This window comes from Scyliorhinus torazame, chromosome 4 (genome assembly GCF_047496885.1).
Source record: "Scyliorhinus torazame isolate Kashiwa2021f chromosome 4, sScyTor2.1, whole genome shotgun sequence".
NCBI classification, from domain to species: domain Eukaryota; kingdom Metazoa; phylum Chordata; class Chondrichthyes; order Carcharhiniformes; family Scyliorhinidae; genus Scyliorhinus; species Scyliorhinus torazame.
This window is the reverse complement of record NC_092710.1, coordinates 27,857,528-27,877,137: the sequence shown is the minus strand read 5'-3', so window position 1 is coordinate 27,877,137 and position 19,610 is coordinate 27,857,528. Positions and strand designations below refer to the sequence as shown.

The 19,610-nt window shown below is 53.8% G+C and overlaps 1 protein-coding gene across 1 annotated transcript; it reads right to left on the bottom strand.

Annotated features, from left to right (window-relative positions):
• Positions 1 to 8,912: 8,912 nt before the first annotated feature.
• ddx23 (DEAD (Asp-Glu-Ala-Asp) box polypeptide 23) lies at positions 8,913 to 11,376 on the bottom strand. Its single transcript, XM_072498121.1, has one exon. The coding sequence runs from the start codon at positions 11,326 to 11,328 to the stop codon at positions 8,956 to 8,958; it is 2,373 nt and encodes a 790-aa protein (XP_072354222.1). The 5' UTR covers positions 11,329 to 11,376; the 3' UTR covers positions 8,913 to 8,955.
• Between the last annotated feature and the right edge of the window lie 8,234 nt (positions 11,377 to 19,610).

Genomic DNA, 19,610 nt, shown 5'->3' with positions numbered 1-19,610 from the left:
GAGTGATGACAAACTCCACAGAGAGAGCGATGACAAACTCCACAGAGAGAGCGATGAACGACTCCACAGAGAGAGCGATGAAGGACTCCACAGAGAGAGCGATGAAGAACTCCACAGAGAGAGCGATGAAGGGCTCCACAGAGAGAGCGATGAAGGGCTCCACAAATAGAGCGATGACAAACTCCACTGAGAGAGCGATGAAGGACCCCACAGAGAGAGCGATGACAAACTCCACAGAGAGAGCGATGAAGGGCTCCACAGAGAGAGCGATGAAGGGCTCCACAGAGAGAGCGATGAAGGACCCCACAGAGAGAGCGATGACAAACCCCACAGAGAGCGCGATGAAGGGCTCCACAGAGAGAGCGATGACAAACTCCACAGAGAGAGCGATGAAGGACTCCACAGAGAGAGCGATGACAAACCCCACAGAGAGAGCGATGAAGGGCTCCACAGAGAGAGCGATGAAGGACTCCACAGAGAGAGCGATGAAGAACTCCACAGAGAGAGCGATGACAAACTCCACAGAGAGAGCGATGACAAACTCCACAGAGAGAGCGATGAAGAACCCCACAGAGAGAGCGATGAAGAACCCCACAGAGAGAGCGATGAAGGGCTCCACAGAGAGAGCGATGACAAACCCCACAGAGAGCGCGATGAAGGGCTCCACAGAGAGAGCGATGACAAACCCCACAGAGAGAGCGATGACAGACTCCACAGAGAGAGCGATGAAGGGCTCCACAGAGAGAGCGATGAAGGACTCCACAGAGAGAGCGATGACAGACTCCACAGAGAGAGCGATGACAAACCCCACAGAGAGAGCGATGAAGGACTCCACAGAGAGAGCGATGAAGGGCTCCACAGAGAGAGCGATGACAAACTCCACAGAGAGAGCGATGACAAACCCCACAGAGAGAGCGATGAAGGGCTCCACAGAGAGAGCGATGAAGGGCTCCACAGAGAGAGCGATGACAAACTCCACAGAGAGAGCGATGACAGACTCCACAGAGAGAGCGATGAAGGGCTCCACAGAGAGAGCGATGAAGGACTCCACAGAGAGAGCGATGAAGGGCTCCACAGAGAGAGCGATGAAGGACTCCACAGAGAGAGCGATGAAGGGCTCCACAGAGAGAGCGATGACAAACCCCACAGAGAGAGCGATGAATGGCTCCACAGAGAGAGCGATGACAAACCCCACAGAGAGAGCGATGAAGGGCTCCACAGAGAGAGCGATGACAAACTCCACAGAGAGAGCGATGAAGGACCACAGAGAGAGCGATGAACGACTCCACAGAGAGAGCGATGAACGACTCCACAGAGAGAGCGATGAAGGGCTCCACAAATAGAGCGATGACAAACTCCACTGAGAGAGCGATGACAAACTCCACAGAGAGAGCGATGACAAACTCCACAGAGAGAGCGATGAAGGGCTCCACAAATAGAGCGATGACAAACTCCACAGAGAGAGCGATGAAGGGCTCCACAAATAGAGCGATGACAAACTCCACAGAGAGAGCGATGACAAACTCCACAGAGAGAGCGATGAAGGGCTCCACAAATAGAGCGATGAAGGACTCCACAGAGAGAGCGATGACAAACCCCACAGAGAGAGCGATGACAAGCTCCACAGAGAGAGCGATGAAGAACCCCACAGAGAGAGCGATGACAAACTCCACAGAGAGAGCGATGAAGGACTCCAGAGAGAGCAATGACAAACCCCAGAGAGAGCGATGACAAACTCCACAGAGAGAGCGATGACAAACTCCACAGAGAGAGTGATGAAGGACTCCACAAAGAGAGCGATGAAGAACTCCACAAAGAGAGCGATGAAAAACTCCACAGAGAGAGCGATGAAGAACCCCACAGAGAGAGCGATGTAGGGCTCCACAGAGAGAGCGATGAAGAACCCCACAGAGAGAGCGATGAAGGGCTCCACATAGAGAGCGATGACAAACTGCACAGAAAGAGCGATGACAAACTCCACAGAGAGAGCGATGAAGGACTCCACAGAGAGAGCGATGACCAACTCCACAGAGAGAGCGATGACAAACCCCACAGAGAGAGCGATGACAAACTCCACAGAGAGAGCGATGAAGGGCTCCACATAGAGAGCGATGACAAACTCCACAGAAAGAGCGATGACAAACTCCACAGAGAGAGCGATGAAGAACCCCACAGAGAGAGCGATGGCAAACTCCACAGAGAGAGCGATGAAGGACTCCACAGAGAGCGCGATGAAGAACCCCACAGAAAGAGCGATGACAAACTCCACAGAGAGAGCGATGAAGAACCCCACAGAGAGAGCGATGGCAAACTCCACAGAGAGAGCGATGAAGGACTCCACAGAGAGCGCGATGAAGAACCCCACAGAAAGAGCGATGACAAACTCCACAGAGAGAGCGATGAAGGACTCCACAGAGAGAGCGATGGCAAACTCCACAGAGAGAGCGATGAAGAACTCCACAGAGAGAGCGATGAAGGACTCCACAGAAAGAGCGATGAAGGACTCCACAGAAAGAGCGATGAAGAACCCCACAGAGAGCGCGATGAAGGACTCCACAGAGAGCGCGATGACAAACTCCACAGAGAGAGCGATGAAGAACCCCACAGAGAGAGCGATGAAGACCTCCACAGAGAGAGCGATGAAGAACTCCACAGAGAGAGCGATGAAGAACCCCACAGAGAGCGCGATGAAGGACTCCACAGAGAGAGCGATGAAGAACTCCACAAATAGAGCGATGAAGAACCCCACAGAGAGCGCGATGAAGGACTCCACAGAGAGAGCGATGAAGAACTCCACAAATAGAGCGACACAAGCCTCCACAAAGAGAGCGACGCAAGCCTCCACAAAGAGAGCGACGCAAGCCTCCACAGACAGCTCGGTGACAGACTCAAAAATGGAAGCAAGCAAACACTCCATAGCAAACGCTATGCATGTACAAGACCATGAAGATCTATCAAGCTTTTTTGAGCCACCAGAAGAAGACACTGAATGTTTACCCACTGTATGTGAGACAAGTGACGAAGAAATCACAATTCCCATCCAGGATTGCAGATCACAGCGAGGCTGACAGATCTCAGCTCGTCTGCACAGAAGCATTCAACAATCAGAGGAGGGACACCCATGAGTCCAGAGAGACCACGTCAATAGAAATCCGGAAGATTTTGACTCCAGAAAAGGAGCAGAAAGAGATCACAGATGATTCAAATGAATCTGAAATGACTCCAAAACAGGAGCACCGAGGAATCAATGATGATTCAAGTGAACCAGACATGACTCTAGAAGAGGAGTACCAAGTAAGCAACGTAAGGGGCAGTACGGTAGCACAGCGGTTAGCACAATTGCTTCACAGCTCCAGGGTCCCAGGTTCGATTCCGGCTTGGGTCATTGTCCGTGCGGAGTCTGCACATCCTCCCCGTGTGTGCGTGGGTTTCCTCCGGGTGCTCCGGTTTCCTCCCACAGTCCAAAGATGTGCAGGTTAGGTGGATTGGCCATGATAAATTGTCCCTTAGTGTCCAAAATTGCCCTTCGTGTTGGGTGGGGTTACTGGGTTATGGGGATAGGGTGGCGGTGTTGACCTTGGGTAGGGTGCTCTTTCCAAGGGCCGGTGCAGACTCCTTGGGCCGAATGGCCTCCTTCTGTACAGTAAATTCTATGATAATCTATGATGAGGAATCAAATCTATCACAAATTACTGATGTCACCAACATCAATGCAACATCAGATCATTCTCCCGATTCTCAAGAAGATACGCTCAATGTAGCAGAGACCACAAAGGACACTGACACCAATAACTGTGACCATGACTCAAAATCATCCACACGGAACACTCATTGAGCGCAACGAAAACAACAAAAACCGCAAGAAGCACAGCAGAAACAAGAACAGAAACGACAAAAACAAGAAGCATCCCAGAAACAACAAGGATGACAAAAAAAGAGCAAGAATAAAAGCGAAAACAACGAAAATAGAACAACAAGAACGACAAGAACAAGAACGCCAACGAAAACAACCAAGACAGAAACGACACAAACAACAACGATCTGTACAACACGGTGCAACTGTGCACGTGAGGGACAATGCCACAGCACATTGCGAAACAATGACAAGACTGCAAACATGCCATGGCATGATAAAGAATCTCACGAATTCACATCTGCTCCAGAACAAACAAGCAAAACAGCTTTCACGAACGATGACATACAGAATCAATGCCACAAACACAGGAAAAAGTCGAGGTCAGACAACGGTGCGACACAGAATCGCTACCCGCAATCAAATAGAACAGGGGAAAAAGGTGTCCACATCATTAAACGGCTCATCAGCAAGGCAGCCGAGTCACGTTCCGACATCAACCTAGGTCTGTTATCGTACCGAGCAACCCCATTGAGCTCAGGACTGGCGGCAGCGCAAATGCTCTTCGGCAGAGACATCCGGACAACCCTACCGGCAAAGCTATTCCGAGACCCCGGCAACGCACTGGTTCTCAACGACATGCGGGCACTATGCTCCAAACAAAAACTATACTACGACCGACATGCGATCCCACTCAACCCACTGACAATAGGTGACATCGTCAGAATCAGGGACCCAGAAGGCGGATGGTCTGAGTCAGCCACGGTGATCAGGCAGGAGGCACCGGGGTCCTACATTGTCACATCGTCTGCGAGAGTACTTTTTCGCCGTAACCGCCGGGATCTGTTAGAGATTCGACCTACAACGCCAGTATTTCCCACACTGGACTTGACCGTGTCCATTTGTCCACAGGACGTTCCTCGCCACACAATGCCAGACAGCACTCTTGATGACATCAAACCATCATCCCCACTACCACCGTTAAGACGCTCCAGCAGAAGCCGTAAGGCACCCGACCGGCTAGATTTGTGACGACACTTCAACACACGCACAAGGCGAATATGAACATTTCTCACGATGGACTCACAACACAGTTAATTGTTTCTGTATTACTTTTATCATTTTCACAGTGTGCAGATTTGCATATTCTCACCACTTGTTACGTACAGTTTTCTTGAGGCCAGTCTAGAAAACATGTCCAATAAAAGGGGGGGGGATGTAGTGATCTGTACATACATCTGCACATACATCTGTCTGCAGTCCCTGGTGTAACAGCCACAGCATCACTAGAGGGCATCAGAGAGACGAGTATAAAGGGGCGAGTCCACAGGGCTAGTGAGCAGCAGCAGCCAGAGACAGCTCAGCATAGGCAGTTTACCTTAGCTTCACTGGTCATACCTCTTGACTGTATTACATCTAGTTAAGCTCTGGAAACAGAACAAACCCACTGAATAAAGTATTCGTGTTAACTGGAAGTCTACAATCTTTATTCAGACTTCGAGATTAATATAGAAACCATTGTCGAATGTCCTTTAGGGAAGGAAATCTGCCGTCCTTACCCGGTCTGGCCTACACGTGACTCCAGACCCACAGCAATGTGGTTGACTCTGAAATGGCCGAGCGAGACACTCCGTTGTATTCAACCGCTGCGAAAACACGGAAGAGGAATGAAACCGGACGGACCACCCGGCATCGACCCAGGCACCGGAAACCACAGTGGCAAACCCAGCCTGCTGACCCTGCAAAGTCCTCCTGAGTAACGTCTGGGGGAGGCGGGGGTGCAGTGGTATTGTCACTGGACTGGTAATCCAGACACCCTGGGTAATGCACCAAGGTCCCAGGTTCCAATCCCACGACTGCAGATGGTGAAATTTCAATTCAATCTGGAATTAAAAGTACCATGGTGACCATGAAACCGTTGTTGATGGTTGGGAAAAGCTGGTTCACTCATGTCCTCACCTGGTCTGGCCTACACGTGACTCCAGACCCACAGCAATGTGGTTGACTCTGAAATTAAAATGCCATTCGGTCCGAGGGCATTTAATGATGGGCATTAATAACAATTGCTGGCCTTGCCGACATTCTGGGCTTGTGCCAAAGTTGGGAGAGCTGTCTCTCAGACTGTTCAAGCAACAGCCTGACATCGTCACTCTCACAGAATCATACCTCACAGACAATGTCCCAGGCACCACCCTCACCATTCCTGGGTACATCCTGTCTCACCGGCAGGACAGACCCAGCAGAGGTGGCAGCACAGTGGGATACAATCGGGAAGGAGTTGCCCTGGGAGTCCTCAACATCGACTCAGGACCCCATGAAGTCTCCTGGCTTCAAGTTAAACATGGGCAAGGAAACCTCCTGCTGATTACCACGTACCGGCCACCATCAGCTGATGAATCAGTTACTCCCCCGTGTTGAACACCACTTGGAGGAAGCGCTGAGGGTGGCAAGGACACAGAATGAACTCTGGGTGAGAACTTTAATGTCCATCACCAAGACTGGCTCGGTAGTACCACCACAGACCGAGCTGGCCGGGTCCTAAAGGACAGAGCTGCCAGACTGGGACTGCAGCAGGTGGTGAGGGAACCAACAAGAGGGGAAAACATACTTGACCTCATCCTCACCAATCTGCCTGCTGCAGATGCATCTGTCCATGACAGTATCGGTGGAAGTGACCACCGCACAGTCCTTATGGAGACAAAGTCCCGTCTTCACATTGAGGACACCCTCCATCGTGTTGTGTGGCGTTACCACCGAGCTAAATGCGATAGACTTCGAACAGGTCTAGCAACACAAGACTGGGCCTCCAGGAGGCGCTGTGGGCCATCAGCAGCAGCAGCCTTGTACACAACCACAATCTGTAACCTCATGGCCCGGGATATCCCCCACTCTACCATTACCACCCAGCCAGGGGATCGACCCTGGTTCAATGAAGAGTGCAGGAGAGCTTGCCGGGAGCAACATCAGACAGACCGGAAAATGGAGGTGTCACCTGGTGAGGCTACAACACGGGACTACTTGTGTCAAACAGGATAAGCTGCAAGTAACAGACAGAGCGAAGCGATTCCACAACCAACGCATCAGATCCAAGCCCTGCCGTCCGGCCACATCCAGCCGGGAATGGTGGTGGACAACTAAACAACTCACTGGAGGGGGAGGCTCCACTCTACATGATATCAAGAAACAGCTGAAGGCACTGGATACTGCAAAGGTTATGGATCCTGACAATATCCCGGCAATAGTACTGGAGACCTGTGTTCCAGAACGTGCCGCACCCCTAGCCAAGCTGTTCCAGTCCAGCTACAACACTGGCATCTACCCGGCAATGTGGAAAATTGCCCAGGTGTGTCCTGTACACGAGAAACAGGACAAATCCAACCCAGCCGATTACCCCCCTCTCAGTCTCCTCTCCTTCGTCAGCAAAGTGATGGAAGGAGCCATCAACAGTGCGGCACTTACTCAGCAATAACCTGCTCCCGGACGCTCAGTTTGGCTTCCGCCAGGGTCACTCAGCTCCTGACCTCATTACAGCCTCGGTTCAAACATGGACAAAGAGCTGAATGCCGAGGTGAGGTGGGAGTGACTGCCCTCGACATCGAGGCAGCGTTTGACCGAGTGTGACATCAAGGAGCCCGAGCTAAACTGGAGTCAATGGGAATCAGGGGGAAAACTCTCTGCTGGTTGGAGTCATACCCGGCACAAAGGAACAGGAGTGGCTGTAGGCCATTGTAATGATCCACAGGAGGCAGGGGTTCCGTCACCACACCAGCATTTATTTGCAATAACTTATATACAAGAGCAGCTCCAAACAGGGCTGCTAGCATTCCAGTCAACTTAAGACTGCCTCACAAAGCCTACACAGGTGCTTATATGGGCCCCCTCAATGAGCTATCATTGAGGGAGCTCATACTCCAATTGGCCAACCAATAATGCCAATTGGAGGTCATTACACCCCCCCCCCCCCCACCACCAAAGGTCCGAGGAATTCCTGCCAGCTGGCATTCCTCTGAGCTTCTTCCTGCTCCTCCTGTCCGGGTCTGTCACCTCTGTGTCGTCCGCCGGGTCGTTCTCCGACGTGGGTGGGGTGTACCTTATAGGTGCCCGTCTTTTCCTTGACGAACTCCTTGGAAGTTGTACTTCCTCCTCCTCGGGGAGAGGTGTCGCGGCGGCCTCGTCGAACGTGTCCATCTCCGACTCTGACGACTGGATGACGGGGTCTGGAGAAATTGCTCGGGGCTGGGGTGTGGGGATCTTTCCCGTCTGGGCTATCCCAGCTTGAGGCGGTCCTGCTTCGACTGCCTCCAGGTGTGGTTCCGCTGCCCTTATTTGGTCTCGGTGTTTCTTCAGCACCTTACCTCCTATTGAAACTTCATATGACATGGGCCCTGTTTGGGACTCTACCGTGCCTTTGACCCACGTTGGTCCATTCCCATAATTCTTGACCCAACCCGGTGCCCCCACCTGGAAATGTCTCTGCTGCCGACTATTATCATGCCCCCTGCGTTGGACCTCCTGTTGTTTCTCCACTTTCCCCGTTAAATTTGGGAAAAGGAGACTCAGCCTCGTTCGCAGCCGCCTTCCCATTAAGAGTTCAGCTGGCGGTATGCCCGTTGTGGAATGCGGTGTGGTCCTGTAATCAAACAGCCAGCGGGAGAGCTTTGTGTCCATTGACGCTGCCGGCTGCTTCTTGAGTCCCGCTTTTTTTTTGCAAAAACAAACCTTCAACTCTTTAATGTTTCGCCTTACAAGAACGCGAGCGATTTGGCTTAAATATACACAAATATAGACTATTTCCTTTAAAACACGTCCACACCCGGCCCCAAAGGGAGACGCAGGCCGGGCAGAAAGCGCGCACGAGACCGCGCGCAGCGTCGCAGGATGATCGGAGAACTGGGGAGGGAATGTGGCGACCCACGCAGGGCTGGTGGAGGGAGAGGGCATTTGGCGACCCTGGCAGGGCCGGTGGGGGGGATACAGGGAATTTGGCGACCCTGGAAGGGCCGGTGGGGAGGATACAGGGAATGTGGCGACCCACGCACGGCCGGTGGGGGGGGGGGGGAATTTGGCGACCCAGGCAGGGCCGGTGGACCCCCCCCCACTCCCTAGGCGAAGATGGTCTCCTCCCTCCTTTTCTTGGTGAGGATGGTCCCGGGCTCGTGCTGTGCGTCCGGGTGGTTGGAGAGCTCGGGCAGGCAGGAGGACACGGGGCTCTCCAGGATGGCCTGCTTCAGGTCGTAGAAGACGGTGGAGTCCTCCTTGGTCAGGAAGGTGACGGCCACGCCACTCTTGCCGGCTCGACCGGTACGGCCGATGCGGTGAATGTAATCTTCAATGTTCTTTGCCATGTCGTAGTTGAGGACCATCGAGACATCATGAATGTCGATACCACGTCCGGCCACATCTGTGGCCACTAGAATGTCCTTAGCACCAGCCTTAAGGTTAGACAGAGCAAACTCTCGCTGTTCCTGTCCTTTCCCGCCGTGTAGAGTACAGGCGTTGAACCCCATTTTCTCCAACGATTTAGCCAGCACGTCGCACCCTTTCTTTTGATTGACGAAAATGATGATGGGTGGATCGAAACCTTCCTCCAGCAGGGCCAGGAGCTTCTTCCTCTTCTCCCCCTCCGACATGAGGTAGACCCTTTGTTCGACGCGTTCGTGGGGCTTCCCGGCGGAGCCAATGTAGACGACAGTGGGACGGCGCAGATAACTCCTGGCTAGTCTCTCCACCGAGGGCGGCATTGTGGCGGTGAACATAACGGTCTGCCGGTACTTGTGTTTGCCCAGTTCGAAGTTGGCCATCATCTTGTCCGGGTCCTCCGCCTCGTCGGTGTCGGGTTTCTGGTTGGTGACGGGCATGTGCTCCAGGATCCTCTGCATGTCGGGTTCGAAGCCCATATCGATCATCCTGTCCGCCTCGTCCAGCACCACGTAGGTGCAGCGGCTCAGCACCAGGTAGCGGTTCTCCAGCACGTCGATCAGACGTCCGGGAGTGGCGATGACAATCTCGCAGCCCATCCGCAGACGGAACCCTTGATCCTCCCTCGAGATTCCGCCGATGACAGCCACGGTGCGGATTCCTAATGGTTTGCCGAACTTGATGGTCTCCTCTTCAATCTGCTGAGCCAACTCACGGGTGGGGGCCAGGATTATGGCGTAGGGGCCTTGGTCCGACTCCTCGATTCTGTCGAGTTTGGGCAAGGTGGTGATCCAGACGAGCAGTGGGATGAGGAAGCCCGCCGTCTTGCCGCTTCCGGTCTCGGCGACGCCGATGATGTCCCGGTTCTGGAGGCCGATGGGGATGGCCTGTCGCTGGATGGGAGTCGGTTCCTTGTAGCCACATTTGTCAATGACTTCCTGGATGTGTTGGGGCAGACTCGAATCCAACCAAGAGCGGATGGGGTTGGGAATGCACCCGCCCTTGGTTGCGATGCTGTAATCCTCACGGAATAGCCTCCAGTCCCTCTCCGTCATCTCGTCCAGTTTCTTCTGGGACCAATGCCGATCGTCCCACCTCTGTTTCGCCTCCTTCTTGCGCACTTTCCGCAGCCGGGCTTCCTCCTGTTCCTTTTCCTCCAGCGTCCGCCTCTTCTCCATCAGGTCGCCATAGAACCTCGACTGTTCCCTCTTCTGCTGCTTGAGGTCGATGCCAGCGATGAACCCCCGGCCCAGCAGCTGGACATGGTGTCGCTCCTTGTACAGTGGGTTGTAATCCAGCGACATGTCCTCCGACGCATCCCACTCAAACACAAACTTCCTGTCGTTGAGATGCCTCGTCCGTCTTCGTTTCTTTACCCCTCCCAGATACCGCTCCTTGATGGCCTGCAGCTCCTTGGTTTTGTCTTTCTCCTCCCGCATTTTCAGGCGGCCCCCTTCCTCGTCGTTTCCTTGGCTTTCCCGCTCGATCCTTTCCCTTCGCTCCCGCCTCTCCCGCTCCTGTGGGCCCTCCAGCATTTTCCTCCCCAGCTCCTGGAAGAGTTTCTGTTTTCTCCGCTCGTCGTCCTGAGCTCGCCATCGCTCGTCCACCTCGTTCTGACGTCGCTGCAGAGCCTCCGCCTCCCGCTCGGCCTTGGAGAGGAACTTGGGCTTCGACTCCGCCACTTCAGCCGCTTTCTTTTTCGCCAGCAGCTCCTCCAGCGACAGGGGCTGAACCTTGTTCTTCGCCTTCTCCTCCTCGTCCTCCCGCTTCAGCCTCAGCTTCCCATCTTTCAGCTTGTTCGGCGACAGGCTACTTGACCTCTTCCTGCCCTTCCTGTGGACATCCCGTTCACGCTCCTTTTTGATGCGATCTCGTTCTTTGTCCTTCCCGCGGTGTCGATCTCTGTCGACATCCCGGTCCGGCGATTTCGATCGCTTCCTCTCCCGCGAGCGATGCCGCTTTCTCTCTCGGGAGCGCGACCGGGAACGTTTCTTCTCCCGCTCCTTGGAGGAGGCTCGCTCAGGGCTCCTCTTCCGCTCGGCTGTTTCCCCCACCATCTCCTCCTCCTCAGATCAGGTCGGCCATCTTGAGGGAGCCGGGGTCACGCGCGTCTGAGTCCCGCTTTTAGTGTCTGGACCACTCTCTCTGCCAGGCCGTTGGACGCTGAATGGTAAGGGGCCGTTTTGATGTGGCGGACTCCGTTTCCCTTTAGGAATTTTCCAAATTCCCCACTTGTGAATGCCGTTCCGTTGTCCGACACCACTACCTCCGGAAGTCCATGTGTTGCAAACGAGGCCCTGAGCTTTTCAATTGTCGATGCTGTGCTTGCCGCGTTACCCGGTGGACGTCCAACCATTTGGAGTGGGCGTCCACTATCACCCAAAACATTGAGCCCATGAAAGGGCCGGCGTGGTCAATATGCAGGCGGGTCCACGGTCTGCCTGGCCATTCCCACGGGTGCAATGGCCCAGCTGGTGGCACTCTTTGCCCCTGTTGGCACTCCTGGCACCGACGTACCAAGGCTGCTATGTCTGTGTCCAATCCCGGCCACCAAACGTAGCTTCGAGCGAGCATCTTCATTTTAGACACCCCTGGGTGTCCGTGATGTAACTCGGTTAAGATTGCCCGACGGCCCTGAGCTGGGACGTCTACGGTTATTTGGTCCCTTCTGCTCCAGTATGGGTGCATCTGGGGCTCCACTGGTCTCTCCAGTTCCCCTGTTAGCAGTAAATGCTTCATCCTGGCTAAAACTGGGGTGTCCAAAAAATTTAGAGTCATTACTGTCTTCTCTACTTTCGGTATTAGTGGCGGGGTGTCTGGAAGTCTGCTCAAAGCATCTGCATTTGCTACTCGCGTTCCCGGTCTGTGCTCCAGAACGTATCTATACGCTGCCAGTAGCAACGCCCAGCGTTGGATTCTAGCTGATGCAATCGGGGGTATTGACTGGTCTTTTAATAACCCTAATAACGGCTTATGGTCCGTCACCGTGGTGATTTTCCGCCCGTACAGATACTGGTGAATTTTTTTTACTGCAAATATCACCGCCAGTCCTTCCTTCTCGATTTGGGCGTACTTTCTCTCAGCCATCGCCAAGGTCCTCGAAGCATAGGCTATTGGCCGTTCTGCCCCATTCCTTCCACTATGGGCTAAGACGGCTCCTACCCCGTAAGGTGATGCGTCACACATGACCACCAACTCCTTCCTTGGGTCATAATGCTCGAGGACATTTTCGGATGGCAGCTGTTCCTTAATGTCCCTAAATGCTCGGTTTTGGCGGGCGGACCATTTCCATTCTTGTCCCTTTTTTAGTAGCTGGTGGAGGGGTTCTAGGATGGACGCCCTATTTTCAATAAATTTGCCATAATATGTTACCAATCCTAGAAATGATCGTAGCTCCTGGACCGTGGTGGGAGCTGGGGCTTCTTTTATTGCCCTTACTCGGTCTTCCAATGGGTGTAAGCCCGACTCGTCTACTTTATATCCCAGGTACGTCACTTGTGGGGCCAGAAAAATACATTTTTCTCTTTTCAGCCGTACACCTGTCTTTGCGAAACGCCTGAGCACTTCCTCCAGGTTCCTTAAGTGTTCCCTGTTTTTGACAGTGAAAACAGCGCGAGAAGAGAGAGACCCGGGACAGTGAAAACAGCGCGGGAGGAGAGACAGCCGGGACAGTGAAAACAGCGCGAGGGGAGAGAGAGACGGGACATTGAAAACAGCGCGGGAGGAGAGAGAGCTGTGACAGTGAAAACAGCGCGGGAGGAGAGAGAGCTGTGACAGTGAAAACAGCGCGGGAGGAGAGAGAGCCGGGACAGTGAAAACAGCGCAGGCGGAGAGAGAGCCGGGACAGTGAAAACAGCGCGGGAGGAGAGAGAGCCGGGACATTGAAAACAGCGCAGGCGGAGAGAGAGCCGGGACAGTGAAAACAGCGCAGGCGGAGAGAGAGCCGGGACAGTGAAAACAGCGCGAGAGGAGAGAGAGCCTGGACAGTGAAAACAGCGCGAGAGGAGAGAGAGCTGGGACAGTGAAAACAGCGCGGGAGGAGAGAGAGCCGGGACATTGAAAACAGCGCGGGAGGAGAGAGAGCCGGGACAGTGAAAACAGCGCGGGAGGAGAGAGAGCCGGGACATTGAAAACAGCGCGGGAGGAGAGGGAGCCGGGACATTGAAAACAGCGCAGGCGGAGAGAGAGCCGGGACAGTGAAAACAGCGCGGGAGGAGAGAGAGCCGGGACATTGAAAACAGCGCAGGCGGAGAGAGAGCCGGGACAGTGAAAACAGCGCGGGAGGAGAGAGAGCCGGGACAGTGAAAACAGCGCGGGAGGAGAGAGAGCCGGGACATTGAAAACAGCGCGGGAGGAGAGGGAGCCGGGACATTGAAAACAGCGCGGGAGGAGAGAGAGCCGGGACAGTGAAAACAGCGCGGGAGGAGAGAGAGCCGGGACAGTGAAAACAGCGCGGGAGGAGAGAGAGCCGGGACATTGAAAACAGCGCGGGAGGAGAGGGAGCCGGGACATTGAAAACAGCGCAGGCGGAGAGAGAGCCGGGACAGTGAAAACAGCGCGGGAGGAGAGAGAGCCGGGACATTGAAAACAGCGCAGGCGGAGAGAGAGCCGGGACAGTGAAAACAGCGCGGGAGGAGAGAGAGCCGGGACATTGAAAACAGCGCAGGCGGAGAGGGAGCCGGGACATTGAAAACAGCGCGAGAGGAGAGAGAGCCGGGACAGTGAAAACAGCGCGGGAGGAGAGACAGCCGGGACAGTGAAAACAGCGCGGGAGGAGAGAGAGCCGGGACATTGAAAACAGCGCGAGAGGAGAGAGAGCCGGGACAGTGAAAACAGCGCGGGAGGAGAGGGAGCCGGGACATTGAAAACAGCGCAGGCGGAGAGAGAGCCGGGACAGTGAAAACAGCGCGGGAGGAGAGAGAGCTGTGACAGTGAAAACAGCGCGGGAGGAGAGAGAGCCGGGACAGTGAAAACAGCGCGGGAGGAGAGAGAGCCGGGACAGTGAAAACAGCGCGGGAGGAGAGAGAGCCGGGACATTGAAAACAGCGCAGGCGGAGAGGGAGCCGGGACATTGAAAACAGCGCGAGAGGAGAGAGAGCCGGGACAGTGAAAACAGCGCGGGAGGAGAGAGAGCCGGGACATCGAAAACAGCGCGGGAGGAGAGAGAGCCGGGACAGTGAAAACAGCGCGGGAGGAGAGTGAGCCGGGACAGTGAAAACAGCGCGAGAGGAGAGAGAGCCTGGACAGTGAAAACAGCGCGAGAGGAGAGAGAGCCGGGACATTGAAAACAGCGCGGGAGGAGAGGGAGCCGGGACAGTGAAAACAGCGCGGGAGGAGAGAGAGCCGGGACATTGAAAACAGCGCGGGAGGAGAGAGAGCTGTGACAGTGAAAACAGCGCGAGGGAAGAGAACCGGGACATTGAAAACAGCGCAGGCGGAGAGAGAGCCGGGACAGTGAAAACAGCGCGAGAGGAGAGAGAGCCTGGACAGTGAAAACAGCGCGGGAGGAGAGAGACCCGGGACAGTGAAAACAGCGCAGGCGGAGAGAGAGCCGGGACAGTGAAAACAGCGCGAGAGGAGAGAGAGCCGGGACATTGAAAACAGCGCAGGAGGAGAGAGAGCCGGGACAGTGAAAACAGCGCGGGAGGAGAGGGAGCCGGGACATTGAAAACAGCGCAGGCGGAGAGAGAGCCGGGACAGTGAAAACAGCGCGGGAGGAGAGAGAGCCTGGACAGTGAAAACAGCGCGGGAGGAGAGAGAGCTGTGACAGTGAAAACAGCGCGGGAGGAGAGAGAGCCGGGACATTGAAAACAGCGCGGGAGGAGAGTGAGCCGGGACAGTGAAAACAGCGCAGGCGGAGAGAGAGCCGGGACAGTGAAAACAGCGCGGGAGGAGAGGGAGCCGGGACATTGAAAACAGCGCGAGAAGAGAGAGACCCGGGACAGTGAAAACAGCGCGGGAGGAGAGAGAGCCGGGACATTGAAAACAGCGCGGGAGGAGAGAGAGCTGGGACAGTGAAAACAGCGCGGGAGGAGAGAGAGCCGGGACATTGAAAACAGCGCAGGCGGAGAGGGAGCCGGGACAGTGAAAACAGCGCGGGAGGAGAGAGAGCCGGGACATTGAAAACAGCGCAGGCGGAGAGGGAGCCGGGACATTGAAAACAGCGCAGGCGGAGAGAGAGCCGGGACAGTGAAAACAGCGCGGGAGGAGAGAGAGCCGGGACATTGAAAACAGCGCAGGCGGAGAGGGAGCCGGGACATTGAAAACAGCGCGAGAAGAGAGAGACCCGGGACAGTGAAAACAGCGCTGGAGGAGAGAGAGCTGAGACAGTGAAAACAGCGCGGGAGGAGAGAGAGCTGTGACAGTGAAAACAGCGCGGGAGGAGAGAGAGCCGGGACATTGAAAACAGCGCAGGCGGAGAGAGAGCCGGGACAGTGAAAACAGCGCGGGAGGAGAGAGAGCCGGGACATTGAAAACAGCGCAGGCGGAGAGGGAGCCGGGACATTGAAAACAGCGCGAGAAGAGAGAGACCCGGGACAGTGAAAACAGCGCGGGAGGAGAGAGACCCGGGACAGTGAAAACAGCGCGGGAGGAGAGAGAGCCGGGACAGTGAAAACAGCGCGGGAGGAGAGAGAGCCGGGACATTGAAAACAGCGCAGGCGGAGAGAGAGCCGGGACAGTGAAAACAGCGCGGGAGGAGAGAGAACCGGGACATTGAAAACAGCGCGGGAGGAGAGAGAGCCGGGACATTGAAAACAGCGCAGGCGGAGAGGGAGCCGGGACATTGAAAACAGCGCGAGAAGAGAGAGACCCGGGACAGTGAAAACAGCGCTGGAGGAGAGAGAGCCGGGACAGTGAAAACAGCGCGAGAGGAGAGAGAGTCGGGACAGTGAAAACAGCGCAAGGGGAGAGAGAGCCGGGACATTGAAAACAGCGCGGGAGGAGAGAGAGCCGGGACAGTGAAAACAGCGCGAGAGGAGAGAGAGCCGGGACAGTGAAAACAGCGCAAGGGGAGAGAGAGCCGGGACATTGAAAACAGCGCGAGAGGAGAGAAAGCCGGGAGATTTAAAAAGCGCGGGAGGAGAGAGAGCCGGGACAGTGAAAACAGCACGAGAGGAGAGAGAGCCGGGAGATTTAAAACGCGCGGGAGATTTAAAAAGCGCGGGAGCTGCAAGTCAGAGCGGAGATTTTAAAAGATCGCGGCCTAGTTTCGGGAGCCGTTCGGGGGAGGAGGAGCAGTCTCTGTCAGGGAGAAAACCTGAGAACATCTAAGACCCTCAGAAGGTAAGAAGGTAAGTATGATTTTTTACTCATTTTTACTTTTATACCTTTTTCAAATTGTGTGTGTGTGTGGGGGGGGGGGGGTTGAAACTGAAGTGACATCACAGAAAAGCTGTGACCTGAGTTGCTGGTTGGGAATCTACACTAAATTAAAAAAATTAAGCATTGGTAACTAATTAAACATAATTACGTAATTATAATTTAGAGGGATATCTAAGTCAGAGATCGGAGAGTACTATATTTAGCTTTCGCATTTATATTAGAAATCTAGTGCTAGGAAACAGATGGTTAACAGTAACTTTAAAAAAAAAAATTTTTTTAAATTTTTAAAAAACTTTTAATTTTAATTAATTGACGCAATGTCAGTTAGAGGGGTGCAGTGCTCTGACTGTGAGATGTGGCAGGTCCGGGAGGCTTCCAGCGTCCCGGATGGCTTCATCTGCAGAAAGTGCACCCAACTGGAGCTCCTCACAGACCGCATGGTTCGGTTGGAGCAGCAATTGGATGCACTTAGGAGCATGCAGGTGGCGGAAAGCGTCATAGATCGCAGTTATATAAATGTGGTCACACCCAAGGTGCAGGCAGAGAAATGGGTGACCACCAGAAACGGCAGGCAGTCAGTGCAGGAACCCCCTCTGGCTGTCCCCCTCTCGAACAGGTATACCCCTTTGGATACTGTCGGGGGGGATAGCCTATCAGGGGAAAACAGCAGCAGCCAGGGCAGTGGCACCACGGCTGGCTCTGATGTTCAGAAGGGAGGGTCAAAGCGCAGAAGAGCAATAGTAATAGGGGACTCTATAGTCAGGGGCACAGATAGGCGCTTCTGTGGACGTGAAAGAGACTCCAGGATGGTATGTTGCCTCCCTGGTGCCAGGGTCCAGGATGTCTCCGAATGGGTAGAGGGCATCCTAAGGGGGAGGGCAAACAGGCAGAGGTCGTTGTACATATTGGTACTAATGACATAGGCAGGAAGGGGCATGAGGTCCTGCAGCAGGAGTTCAGGGAGCTAGGCAGAAAGTTAAAAGACAGGAGGACCTCTAGGGTTGTAATCTCGGGATTACTCCCTGTGCCACGTGCCAGTGAGGCAGTGAGGCTAGAAATAGGAAGATAGCGCAGCTAACACGTGGCTAAACAGCTGGTGTAGGAGGGAGGGTTTCCGTTATCTGGACCACTGGGAGCTCTTCCGGGGCAGGTGTGACCTATATAAGGACGGGTTGCATCTAAACTGGAGAGGCATAAATATCCTGGCCGCGAGGTTTGCTAGTGTCACACGGGAGGGTTTAAACTAGTATGGCAGGGGGGTGGGCACGGGAGCAATAGGTCAGAAGGTGAGAGCATTGAGGGAGAACTAGGGAATAGGGACAGTGTGGCTCTGAGGCAGAGCAGACGGGGAGAAGTTGCTGAACACAGCGGGTCTGGTGGCCTGAAGTGCATATGTTTTAATGCAAGAAGTATTACGGGTAAGGCAGATGAACTTAGAGCTTGGATTAGTACTTGGAACTATGATATTGTTGCCATTACAGAGACCTGGTTGAGGGAAGGGCAGGATTGGCAGCTGAACATTCCAGGATTTAGATGTTTCAGACGGGACAGAGGGGGATGTAAAAGGGGTGGCGGAGTTGCGCTACTGGTTAGGGAGAATATCACAGCTGTACTGCGCGAGGACACCTCAGAGGGCAGTGAGGCTATATGGGTAGAGATCAGGAATAAGAAGGGTGCAGTCACAATGTTGGGGGTTTACTACAGGCCTCCCAACAGCCAGCGGGAGATAGAGGAGCAGATAGGTAGACAGATTTTGGAAAAGAGTAAAAACAACAGGGTTATGGTGGTGGGAGACTTCAACTTCCCCAATATTGACTGGGACTCACTTAGTGCCAGGGGCTTAGACGGGGTGGAGTTTGTAAGGAGCATCCAGGAGGGCTTCTTAAAACAATATGTAGACAGTCCAACTAGGGAAGGGGCGGTACTGGACCTGGTATTGGGGAATGAGCCCGGCCAGGTGGTAGAAGTTTCAGTAGGGGAGCATTTCGGGAACAGTGACCACAATTCAGTAAGTTTTAAAGTGCTGGTGGACAAGGATAAGGGTGGTCCTAGGATGAATGTGCTAAATTGGGGGAAGGCTAATTATAACAATATTAGGCGGGAACTGAAGAACATAGATTGGGGGCGGATGTTTGAGGGCAAATTAACATCTGACATGTGGGAGGCTTTCAAGTGTCAGTTGAAAGGAATTCAGGACCGGCATGTTCCTGTGAGGAAGAAGGATAAATACAGCAATTTACGGGAACCTTGGATAACGAGAGATATTGTAGGCCTCGTCAAAAAGAAAAAGGAGGCATTTGTCAGGGCTAAAAGGCTGGGAACAGACGAAGCCCGTGTGGAATATAAGGAAAGTAGGAAGGAACTTAAGCAAGGAGTCAGGAGGGCTAGAAGGGGTCACGAAAAGTAATTGGCAAATAGGGTTAAGGAAAATCCCAAGGCTTTTTACACGTACATAAAAAGCAAGAGGGTAGCCAAGGAAAGGGTTGGCCCACTGACGGATAGGCAAGGGAATCTATGTGTGGAGCCAGAGGAAATGGGCGACGTACTAAATGAATACTTTGCATCAGTATTCACCAAAGAGAAGAAATTGGTAGATGTTGAGTCTGGAGAAGGGTGTGTAGGTAGCCTGGGTCACATTGAGATCCAAAAAGACGAGGTGTTGGGTGTCTTAAAAAATATTAAGGTAGATAAGTCCCCAGGGCCTGATGGGATCTACCCCAGAATACTGAAGGAGGCTGGAGAGGAAATTGCTGAGGCCTTGACAGAAAACTTTGGATCCTCACTGTCTTCAGGTGATGTCCCGGAGGACTGGAGAATAGCCAATGTTGTTCCTCTGTTTAAGAAGGGTAGCAAGGATAATCCAGGGAACTACAGGCCGGTGAGCCTTACTTCAGTGGTAGGGAAATTACTGGAGAGAATTCTTCGAACAGGATCTACTCCCATTTGGAAGCAAATGGACGTATTAGTGAGAGGCAGCATGGTTTTGTGAATGGGAGGTCGTGTCTCACTAACTTGA

Coding starts and splice junctions, on each gene's coding strand:
- ddx23 (XM_072498121.1), bottom strand. CDS start 11,328: ATGGTGGGGGAAACAGCCGAGCGGAAGAGGAGCCCTGAGCGAGCCTCC.